Here is a 12,787-nt window from a genome sequence, read left to right on the forward strand (position 1 = left end):
CTGCCAAATGCACCACCATGGTGTTTCTTTGCTAGCCATTCATTCCACTCAATAACTGCAAGGTGGTCAGAAAGCAACCTCTCAGTCTGATTTCCCCTAAGCCTCCAGATCTGCTCCTTGTAGGCTCTCCATTCGCCCTTTCAACATGCTGGGTATGGGCACCAGTGTGGGGATCTACATACCACCTGCTGTGGTTGACAGTGTGATGGTTGTACCCTAGTGCAGGGAGTATGCGATATGCACGCCACTCGTCACTGATAATTGATGACCCGGGTATCACATGATGGGCAATCAAGGGGACAAGATGCCTTCAAGATCTTCTCTCTAGAAGACGTAGAATAGGTTTTCCAGATCCTCACTGTGGATGATGCATCACACCTAGCATCCCAAAGACCCACTTCTTTCTTTTCCACCCACCAGCCATTCTTCCTCTACCATACTCATCGAAAACCAACACAACAAACAAAGCCACAACAAGATAGATCATAATAACAGTAACTTTGGTACAGTTTAGTGCAAAAGCTTGCATCCCATTTTTGATCTGAGATTTTGTTTTCAGCGTGATATTTAATACACAGTTAGCACCTAAGTTGCTTCATCAGAAATTAGTTAAAGTTGATTTTTAATTAATTTGTCAATGCAAACATTTGCACTTTTGTAGTTTTCATTATTTTATCATAACTTATCTTTTATACAATCCTTGACCCTTTTTGTTACTTCTGGTACATTTTTACTGGCTTAATATACAATAAAATTATGTTAGGATTAGGGTGAAGTTTATATCTCCTCACCTTGAATTGGCAGAGTACTAGAATTATCATGTTAATTAACATAAATTTAACATGTTAAACTAAATTTGACATTTATTTAAAGTTGATATTGCTCTAACATACGTTTCTTTTGTGCCGAAAATGGCTTTCATTTATCACAACAAACTCCCTTCTTCCTGTACGCCTTCATCTTTTCCACTGCTTATTTTCTTCATCTTTTTACTAAGAGTTGCTGAACTGCCTGCAATGCTGTCATCCATCATGTCGATCTGCTGTAACCGTAGACCCTGTGAAAACCTTTAAAAGCAAATAAAACATGTAATGTTTATGTACACCTTTATGTAAAATAATTGACACTATATGCCTTATTTATTTAAAATATTTAAAATGCATATTTTATGCAAATTACAAAGAGAACAGCAACAAAGTGACTTTATGATATACATGTCTATGTTCCTTCTGTCATTATGTGCCTACCTGTTTATGAATTGGATCCACTTACTGAAGGAGACCTTTGATGCACTGATGATTGATTTGCACCTGACAGAAATTTGTTTTGCCCTTCCCTCATGTGCTGCTTGTCGACAAATCCTATTAAAATAAAGAGGCTTCATGCAATGGTACGATTATGCTGTAATGTCCACCAACATTATCACTTATTGCAAATGAGTGTACTTTTACTTAATCTGTTATATATTTCTTACCAAGCATATTGATCTCCACTGTTTATTCTTTTCTTCATTTCCATATCTCAGTGGCATATTGTGCATTAAATATATTTTTTTTTAGCAGTTTTATTTTCTGAAGTCACTTAATCAACTTCAGGGTATTCTTCATAGAACTGCACTGATTAATAAGCTTCTTTAGCCGAGTTAATCTGCTCATTTTGTCTTCTTTTTTTTCATTTTAATAAAATATTTGCTTTATGGTAGTTACTTTATGGTGACCTCCAGCTAGTTTGTGATGTCATGGGTGGGAGATTTCACGTTCCCGCTATCCTACGTAATCAATGTGGGACACAGGAAAACTCACGTTTACAAACTTCATCAATATAAGGAGGAAATGATACAACAGTGCAGGACATGGAGACCTCTGACCAAAATCGAAAGGGCGTGCGGACCAGGGCCAAAAGGAATACCCGCGTGGAGATGGGCACATTAGATGAAACGTCCATCAGTGGCACTAGTGGTGAGTATGTTTCTTGGTTTACAGGCGCTCGTTATGGATGATGGCTAGCAAGCTAGCGGCTTGCTAGAGGTCTTGATGCCAGGGACACACAGGGGGGGTGGGACCGCTGTGACACACTGCAGTGTATGCATCCTCAGGCTGGCAGAAGCCTAGCTGTCAACAGGAGACTTTTGTAATGTCATTTCCCACTCTCTTTGTGTAATATACAGGGGCCCAGAGGGATGAGAGTTTGTTAGACAACAGTAAAGTTAACAGAACGTTCTAAATCCATTGAATAATTTCTACAATTACTTTCAACCAGGTGTGTCCATGGCCCCCACGGCACAGCTGGCAGAAAAAAGAAAATCCCATCAGTTTGAGATGTGTAAGCTCAAAGTAGAGTGGAAAAAGGAGAAGATTGATGAGCTGACCAAAGAGAGAGACTAAAAGAGCAATCAGAAGGGCACAGAAAGAAGAAGAGGACAAAAAGGAAGGGAAAAGGGAAAAAGTATGGGAGGAAGTCAAAGAATATTGAAGCAAAGACATGTAAGAGGTTAGAATGCTAATTTTATGCATTACATAATAGCTTTATAACCTTCCAAGTACTTCACAGTAGAGGTTACAGAAAACTATATAAACTACCCTGATGAGAAATATTTTTTGGTTATATAAACCAATAAATCAGCACAACTCTGTATAATAGGGCTTATTCATGGGCTTAATTTAAGCATTTAATGTTGGAATGTTCTGATATTGTCTGGGTGTAACTGGGGTGGTCTGCTCTCTTTCTAAACTGATATTTGTGGAATGTATCATACTATAGATTGAAACAATGTAAGTCAAAGGTGGGTGTGGGTATAATAAAAGCAAATACTAACACTAATTCTATTTTCTCTGAATTACAGCCCAAAACCCACAGCAGGTGGTGATCCGATACAAAAAAATTCTTTGCCACTTCCGTAGAAGAGGGACAGTCTTATCTGGGTCTGGTTGCACACCTGAGTCTGATATAATGTGTCAGAGAAACTTGACTACACGCTGCGACAAGGCACATTTGTGTAAGTTAAGAGTAATGCCAGAATTTTCCATCTTTTGGAGCACAGCGTGGAGGCATGCATTATGCTTCACTTGAGAACACCCCGACACAAGTACATCATCCATGTGACAGACCACTCCATCCAGGCCATCAGTGACTTCCGTTACCATGCGGTTTTGAAAGTGTTCAGGTGCCGATGCGATACCGAAGGGCAGATGATTGAAGTAGTACCGTCCAAACGGTGTGATAAAAGTTGTCAGCTTGGCGGACTGCTCAGCTCGAGGGATCTCATGTTCGAGCCCATGTTCGCATCGAGCTTACTAAAAACACAAGCTCCCGCTAACAGTCCAAGGGTCTGTTCAACAGAGGGAAGAATGTATTTCTCCCTTCACACTGATTCATTGAACTGTGGGTCCCCAGACTTTCTAGGTACCACAGCAATGCCTGCACACCACTCCATGGGCTCCTCTACCCTGCTTATGACCCTCAAATGCTTCATGCGTTGCAGTTCCTTTTTTAATTTAGGCATGAGTGGAGGAGGGATGCGCCGTTGGAGTTTTGAATCTATGGTCTCTGTATCAGTCACAGCCCACTGCCCAACTTAGGATAGCGTTCCTGCAAAGTGTATATGCTTATGTCATCTACACGTGTGACAAGACCAAGTTCGGTAATGGCAGGTCTGCCTAGCAGTGTCGAATGCAGACTTTTAACAACACTTCCTCCAATGTATGCTTGTTGCCTTTCTGAAGTAGCATGTTCGAAACTTCAATCACATTGAGTGGTGAGCATCCCAGTCCAAGTAAGGGCTTAGTCACTTTCTGGAGTGCAGGTTTCTTGCCATCCTTGAAAATGCTGATGTTAATTCAGATTAGTCATTTCCACCTAACTGATAATTACATGAGCAGGTGACCCACACACAACAATAAAGGAGCGAGAGATCTTCTTGAATGCATCCCAAATATTAAAACACTGAAACGTAATATAGATGACATTCATTTCTCTAAACAATGTGTCCCTAATGTTTACAGCTGTTTTATTTCTTGGAGAAATTATGCAATTATGTTTTATAAACTCATCTTTGTAGATTGACTGATACTGTCAGGTGTAAGATTTTCATGATATGCTTTTCATTAATATAAATAACACCTGGAAAACATGGTCTCTGAAACCCTGAAACTAATATAACTGACGTAACACTTCTGTTTCTTTCTTTCTTTCTTTCTTTCTTTCTTTCTTTCTTTCTTTCTTTCTTTCTTTCTCTCTCTCTCTCTCTCTCTCTCTTCCATTTCTATCTCTTTCAACCACTCCCCCACTCCCCCAGCTAGGATTATGGTGTTTGTTGTGTTTCCACTAGGCACAGAGTAAGTATTTAGAAGTGATGTTAAGAGCCATTTTTTAGAAATGCAGTCAGTTCTGTCTCTTCTTTACATGTACAGTCTAAATGACAAAAATCTTTCTTAAACACAGTCACCTGTCTCTGTCACCTTTCAACAGGAACTATTTTTTTCTTGCTACAGAATGCATTTTGGGATGTTCACTGTTTTCCCAACTGATCCTTGACTTCTGAGCCATTTTTTGTTAAGTGTTGCTATGTTCAGGTTTTCAAGTGATATCAGAAACATGCTATTTAATTTTCTTTCACACTGGCACCACAATATGAGGTAAACACTGCAAAAAGCTTCAGAGCAGCTTCTAAATTTCAAGTGTGAAAGGTTTTCATTAATAGAAATAACACTATCAGTAGCCAAGTTTACATCAACAACTGGAAAACATGACTATTGACTGGGATAATTTTTTTGCCCTGAAACGGCTATTACTGACATAATAGCACTTTATTTAATTATTGACCTGACTCTAATTTATGAGGTTACTGTGCAATTTAATGTAACTGACACCAAAAAATAATATTTTGTTAATAAAAGTAATAAATGGGTTTTTTTGTACAAAACATGAATACACAATATAGAGAAGGTAAAATAAGAGAATTTACAGAGTCACAGACATTCGATGCTTGATGGTAAATGCAGCTCTTATATTGTATAATGTAGAACTTTTTATCCCTCTGGAGAATGTATGTTGTGTAATGTATATTAATTCTGTTCCTGGGACTGAGCAAAAGTCTCCTGTGTAGACCAGCTGGTCTCAGTATGTGTATGTGTTTGGGGAAGAATGAACAAAATCACTGCAAGGTATTAAACCATATATTTTAAATGTTATTTTCTAAAAACTTTATGATGGTAGCAAGTTGTTAACAAACACGGCCTGGTCAAAATTATTAAGCATAGTTTAGATGTTTTGACTTTGATCTGTCACTGAGGAGCATGAGTACATAGTGGTCATCCTCTGTGAGTGCTCACTTTCAATTATTGGGCACTGACCAAAGCAGAGAGGAAACCACTCTTTCAGGATCTTTAGAAATAAATTCCTGAATCTCTGCCCCACAAAGGCATAGATGATGGGGTTGAGGCAGCAGTGAGTGAATGCTATGCTTTCCACCCACTGTATAGCCATGTTCAGGTCCTATTACCACTGACCGGTGTTTATATAACCCAGTTGATGAAGGAACTTCAGGAAGATGACGATGTTGTAAGGCGTCCAGAAAATGAAGAAAACACTGACCAAGACCAGCATGAGTCTGACAGCTTTGTGTTTCTTCTGAGACTTCATGGACATTAAGATGGGGATGATGCACGAGTAGCAGAACACCATCACTGAGAGAGGAATGATTAAGCTGAGGATGTTCAGCTCGATGTAAGAGAACAGCCTCCACTTCGGGTTTGGATGTTCAAAACTACATGTGGATTCATTTGGTTTATTTGACATGCTTGTTTGTGAGAAAATGATATTTGGCAGAGAAGCTACCAGGCTAAGTGTCCACGTAAACAAAATCAGGGCTATGATAGCTCTGACAGACCGGTACTTGGAAAAGAGGGAGGTATAGGTGTGGACAATGACAGCATAGCGGTCTATGGTCATGAGCATCATGAAGAAGATGCTTCCATAGTATCCCAGCATGTACAGTGCTGTCACTGCATGGCACATGAAGTTCCCAAAGACCCACTGAGTGATGGCGGCGTAATGAGCCCAGAAAGGCAATGAGAGAAGGAAAAGGAGGTCTGAAAGGGCCAGGTTGAAGAGGCACACATCTGACATGTTGGACCTTTTCTGGTACTTGACCAGGACACACAGCACCAGGCCGCTGCCAATTAACCCCACAATGAAGACGATACTGTAGATTGTAGGGAGGAAGACTCTGCTGAAGGCCTTTATGTTGTTGGTGTTGTGGGGTGAGTAGGCGCCTGGAGTTAAGTTGTAGTAATCAGAATAGTCTTCAGCTGTTTATGAAAAAACAAATCATATCATTTACTGCATGTATTTTTTTCAAATACTTTCATTTTCATTAAATCTCATCAAATATTTTCATTGTTCAAGCTAACTACTAAAAGAAGGAAATGCGATTGTTTTGCTTTTCGTAAGGTAAACCTAGCAGTAAAGATGTTTTTTACTGTGCTTGAAAACTTTCTATAGGGGGCAATAGAGTTTCTTGAACACAGTACTTAATAGTTCCGAATTAGACATAAATACATTCTACAGATATCACCAGTCTGCAAGATACTATCACTATAAAAAAAATAAGATGAATAAAGATTCTGTAATAAACAATTTCAAAGGATTTTTAAATGGAAATAATATATACTTACATATATACACATGATGACCGTTTTTTAGAATTGACAGTATTTTTAAAATAGATTTATACTTTGTTATATCTGCAGTATATGTGTTTGCATGAAAGTATTTACATGAATAATAAAAAAAATAGCTGTAAGTTTTATTAAGTGTATTTTCTTTCTTTTTTTCAAGTTTTATTTTAGTTTTTAGTTTAGTTTTTACAGAAAAAAAGTCACATAAGAATGGATGATATCTGATGACATTTAAAGCTTTGGAAAAGTCAGCTTGTGGTATTGAGGCAGATCTAATTAATACTTAACTAATGCTTTCATATGGAATTCTGCAAATCACAATTATTAATAAATAAAAGGAACTTCAAGATGTTCAAATCGATCTTATCCCATTTATATTTGAAATTTGAGTAAAGTGGTACTGACGTTCATTTTAATGACCTACATTACTCTAAGACTCTGTAAAAGCAGACGAGTATGGACACAGTCAGCTGTTCAGCTTTAAAAAAAAATAAAAAGCACTTACATGTTGTCTCGTTGGGAGAAATCATTGCCATTATTCATTAGTCCAAGTGTGAAAGAAGGTTGTATGTCTTGATATAAAAACAAGGGACTGAGCTATTTTGCTGTGATATTTCTGAGGTGGGGTTTCGTCCTACACCGCGGTGAAGTTAGCTTGATATTCAGACATTAGACAGACATTCGGAAGCGGTAGTTTAGGGACCGTCAACAAATTTCTGTACAACCGAAAAAAATAACTATTCCTTCAATAGCTTCTAGGTCATGTGACCCTGTGACCCCAAACTAGTACCAAAATTATCTTATTGGACACCTCCACAAGGTACACCTCTTTGTATCCCAAAAAATCACTTCTTTTATTTTAATTTTAATTTTAATAAAAAAAAACCTACTATTTCTTCAATAGCTTCTATTAACACACACATATACAGTATCTCACAAAAGTGAGTACACCCCTCACATTTTTGTAAATATTTTATTATATCTTTTCATGTGACAACACTGAAGAAATGAGCCTCTGCTACAATGTAAAGTAGTGAGTGTTCAGCCTGTATAACAGTGTAAAATTGCTATCCTCTCAAAAGAACTCAACATATAGCCATTAATGTCTAAACAAAAGTGAGTATACCTCTGAGTGGAAATGTCCAAATTGGGCCCAAAGTGTCAATATTTTGTGTGGCCACCATTATTTTCCAGCACTGCCTTAACCCTCTTGGGCATGGAGTTCACCAGAGCTCCACAGGTTGCCACTGGAGTCCTCTTCCACTCCTCCATGATGACATCACAGAGCTGGTGGATGTTAGAGACCTTGTGCTCCCCCACCTTCCATTTGAGGATGCCCCACAGAAGCTCAATAGGGTTTAGGTCTGGAGACATGCTTGGACAGTCCATCACCTTTACCCCAGCTTCTTTAGCAAGGCAGTGGTCGTCTTGGAGGTGTGTTTGGGGTCGTTATGTCCTTAGTCTGCTTGTCTTCAGTAAACTGTATGCGGGTTTTCTTGTGCATCATCTTTAGTAGAGGCTTCCTTCTGGGACGACAGCCATGCAGACCAATTTGATGCAGTGTGTGGCGTATGGTCTGAGCACTGACAGGCTGAGACCTCCACCCCTTCAACCTCTGCAGCAATGCTGGCAGCACTCATACGTCTATTTCCCAAAGACAAGGACACATATGACGCTGAGCATGTGCACTCAACTTCTTTGGTGGACCATGGCGAGGCCTGTTCTGAGTAGAACCTGTCCTGTAAAATCGTTGTATGGTCTGGCCCACCGTGCTGCAGCTCAGTTTCAGGGTCTTGGCTTCTTATAGCCTAGGCCATCTTTATGTAGAGCAACAATTCTTTTTTTCAGATCCTCAGAGAGTTCTTTACCATGAGGTGCCATGTTGAACTTCCAGTGACCAGTATGAGAGAGTGTGAGAGCGATAACACCAAATTTAACACACCTGCTCCTCATTCACACCTGAGACCTTGTAACACTAACAAGTCACATGACACCGGGGAGGGAAAATGGCTAATTGGGCCCAATTTGGACATTTGCACATAGTGGTGTACTCACTTTTGTTGCCAACGGTTTAGACCGGTGTCCAATCTTATCCAGAAAGGGCCGGTGTGGGTGTAGGTTTTCATTCCAACTGAGCACAAGCTACACCTGATTCCAACTGGTTTATCAACTGATCTTGGCTTTCAGTAGACCCAGGTGTGGCTTCTGCTCGGTTGGAATGAAAACCTGCACCCACAACGGCCCTTTGTGGATAAGATTGGACACCCCTGGTTTAGACATTAATGGCTGTGTGTTGAGTTCTTTTGAGAGGATAGCAAATTTACACTGTTATACAGGCTGTACACTCACTACTTTACATTGTAACAGAGTGTCATTTCTTCAGTGTTGTTGTCACATGAAAAGATAATAAAATATTCACAAAAATGTGAGGGTTTTGGGGTTTTTGTGAGATACTGTATGTGTGTACATGTATGTGTGTATATATATATATATATATATATATATATATATATATATATATATATATATATATATACACTATATTGCCAAAAGTATTCGCTCACCCATCCAAATAATCAGAATCAGGTGTTCCAATCACTTCCATGGCCACAGGTGTATAAAATCAAGCACCTAGGCATGCAGACTGTTTTTACAAACATTTGTGAAAGAATGGGTCGCTCTCAGGAGCTCAGTGAATTCCAGCGTGGAACTGTGATAGGATGCCACCTGTGCAACAAATCCAGTCGTGAAATTTCCTCGCTCCTAAATATTCCACAGTCAACTGTCAGCTGTATTATAAGAACGTGGAAGTGTTTGGGAATGAAAGTAACTCAGCCACGAAGTGGTAGGCCACGTAAACTGACGGAGCGGGGTCAGCGGATGCTGAGGCGCATAGTGCGAAGAGGTCGCCAACTTTCTGCAGAGTCAATCGCTACAGACCTCCAAACTTCATGTGGCCTTCAGATTAGCTCAAGAACAGTGCGCAGAGAGCTTCATGGAATGGGTTTCCATGGCCGAGCAGCTGCATCCAAGCCATACATCACCAAGTGCAATGCAAAGCGTCGGATGCAGTGGTGTAAAGCACGCCGCCACTGGACTCTAGAGCAGTGGAGACGCGTTCTCTGGAGTGACGAATCGCGCTTCTCCATCTGGCAATCTGATGGACGAGTCTGGGTTTGGCGGTTGCCAGGAGAACGGTACTTGTCTGACTGCATTGTGCCAAGTGTAAAGTTTGGTGGAGGGGGGATTATGGTGTGGGGTTGTTTTTCAGGAGCTGGGCTTGGCCCCTTAGTTCCAGTGAAAGGAACTCTGAATGCTTCAGCATACCAAGACATTTTGGACAATTCCATGCTCCCAACTTTGTGGGAACAGTTTGGAGCTGGCCCCTTCCTCTTCCAACATGACTGTGCACCAGTGCACAAAGCAAGGTCCATAAAGACATGGATGACAGAGTCTGGTGTGGATGAACTTGACTGGCCTGCACAGAGTCCTGACCTCAACCCGATAGAACACCTTTGGGATGAATTAGAGCAGAGACTGAGAGCCAGGCCTTCTCGTCCAACATCAGTGTGTGACCTCACAAATGCGCTTCTGGAAGAATGGTCAAAAATTCCCATAAACCCACTCCTAAACCTTGTGGACAGCCTTCCCAGAAGAGTTGAAGCTGTTATAGCTGCAAAGGGCGGACCGACGTCATATTGAACCCTATGGATTAGAAAGGGATGTCACTTAAGTTCATATGCGAGTCAAGGCAGGTGAGCGAATACTTTTGGCAATATAGTGTATATATTATATATGTGTATATATATATATATATATATATATATATATATATATATATATATATATATATATATATATATATATATATATATATATATATATATAGATATTTATATGTATATAGATATTTATATGTATATAGATAGATATATATCAAATTATCTCAACAGGTCCATTGTGATGCATGTGATAGATGGATGCATGCACAGTGTGTGGGAATGGACACGTTGCAGCTTCAAACAGCCAGAAAAAAAAAATGGAAATGCTGCTTGTGTGTTTAAGAAGACTATTGTGTAATAACAATAAAAACGGTGTGTAATCGTGATAAAAAATGACTTGTTTATTTAAAGAAGAGAGGAGTTAAACAAATGAAGAAAAATAAACAAATTAATAAAAATCAGTGAAGACATTTTTTGGGATACAAAGAGGTGTACCTTGTGGGGGTGTCCAAGTAGATTATTTTACTACTAGATTTGGGTCACAGGGTCACATGACATTGAAGCTATTGAAGAAATAGTGTTATTTTAATATAAAAATAAAAGAAGAGATTTTGGGGATAACAAAGAGGTGTACCTTGTGGGGGTGTCCAAGTAGATTATTTTAGTACTAGTTTTGGGTCATAGGATCACATGACCTAGAAGCTATTGAAGAAATAGTAGTTTTTTTTAAATAAAAATTAAAATAAAAATAAAAGAAGAGATTTTATGGGATACAAAGAGGTGTACCTTGTGGGGGTGTCCAATTAGATTATTTTAGTACTAGTCACAGGGTCACATGACCTAGAAGCTATTGAAGGAATAGTTTTTTTTTTCAGTCGTACAGAAATTTGTCGACGGTCCCTAAACTACCGCTTCCGATGTCTGTCTAATGTCTGAATATCAAGCTAACTTCACCGCGGTTCGTCCTACTCACAGAACAGCCAAGTCTCAAACTTTTTGTCCTTTTATGGATGAATTGTGCTAATTTTAGCACAAAAACAAGAACACTGCAATTCCAAGAACCTTTAAAAAAAAATTGACAAACAAGAAATACCAAGTCATGAACTCATCAGTCACATCAGTGTCCTCATCTCTACTGCTTTCTTTTAAACAAAAACTTGTACAGGATCTAAAGAAAAACGAACAAATAACAAGAGAAAGGAGATAAATGATCGAATTAAAGGAAGGATTTACCGAAAGACACAATGTTCTTAACTCATTCTCCTTCAATAACAGGTTTATCTTGGTCAAGGTCAGGGGCGTCGCTAGGGCTATTTATTCGGGGCTCGAGCCCCGGATGATTTTAATCAGGCCCGAATGTTTTATCCCGAATTTTGCCACCGGAGTGTAGAGGAATTAATGAAATGTTGATCGTTTTAGTTGAGCACTGTTGCCGTTTACTGTACACGATTTTGACACACACGCACACAAAAATACCGCGAGAGTGTGGAATATGCTCTAGAACCGCTCTCGCGATACTTTAATGTCTTTTTTTTTTAATTGCATATCTACATATAAAACAACAAGAGAATAACAAGATCACTTTTATATATGCCATTGATATATAAGATTACAATTAAATAAAGTTTAGCCAGCGGAATAAAGAGAACACAAAAAAAAAATCAGATAACAGAAAAGAGGGGGAAAAGGGGGGCCGGTACAGTTTACTTGTCTATTTCAAATTTGCAGAATATCAGAAGCCCTGATAGCTTTTTTTGTTTTCCATTTATATTCCAAATTGCAGTATTGTTTAAATTCACTGACAAAATGAAAGAAATTTGGCTTACCCCCTGACCACTTCATTTTGTGTATATGAAACTTCCCCATTACAACTAACAATTGAATAATATATGCTCTGTCCCTTTCTATCCCATAGTCATTAACATATATCATTATATCAAACCCACCCAATTTAACAAGTGTATTACGTTTTTTTGTAATGAAATTCTCAACATCAACCCAAAATATTTTTGTATAAATGCAATGAAATAATAAATGAAAAATTGTTTCTTTTTCATTACCACAAAATACACAGGAGTAGTCAAGATTCAATTTAAAACGTTCCAATACATGTTTCACTGGATAAATTCTATGTAATATTTTATACAAAACTTCCTTTATTTTATTATTAACAAAGAATTTATCAACCATTTTCCAGGCCTTATGCCAATTTAAATCTCCAAATATTGATGACCAGAAAAATCTAGCTGGAGGATATATAACATCATTTATTAATTTTCTAATGTATATATTTGGTATGTTGTTTTTTAAAACATTAATATTAACAATAAAAACTGTATTAGTTATATTGACCAAATTAGGGTTTTCATTGCATTCATTTTTAAGAAG

General features: G+C 38.5%; 1 protein-coding gene across 1 annotated transcript; it reads right to left on the minus strand.

Moving 5' to 3' along the window:
• Positions 1-4,282: 4,282 nt before the first annotated feature.
• LOC131346854 (C-C chemokine receptor type 5-like) lies at positions 4,283-7,312 on the minus strand. Its single transcript, XM_058380616.1, is given in 2 exon segments — positions 4,283-6,308; positions 7,183-7,312. Coding segments are annotated over 2 exon segments (1,080 nt in total). The 5' UTR covers positions 7,214-7,312; the 3' UTR covers positions 4,283-5,259.
• Positions 7,313-12,787: the final 5,475 nt, after the last annotated feature.

Source organism: Hemibagrus wyckioides, linkage group LG01 (assembly GCF_019097595.1).
Source record: "Hemibagrus wyckioides isolate EC202008001 linkage group LG01, SWU_Hwy_1.0, whole genome shotgun sequence".
Taxonomy (NCBI): domain Eukaryota; kingdom Metazoa; phylum Chordata; class Actinopteri; order Siluriformes; family Bagridae; genus Hemibagrus; species Hemibagrus wyckioides.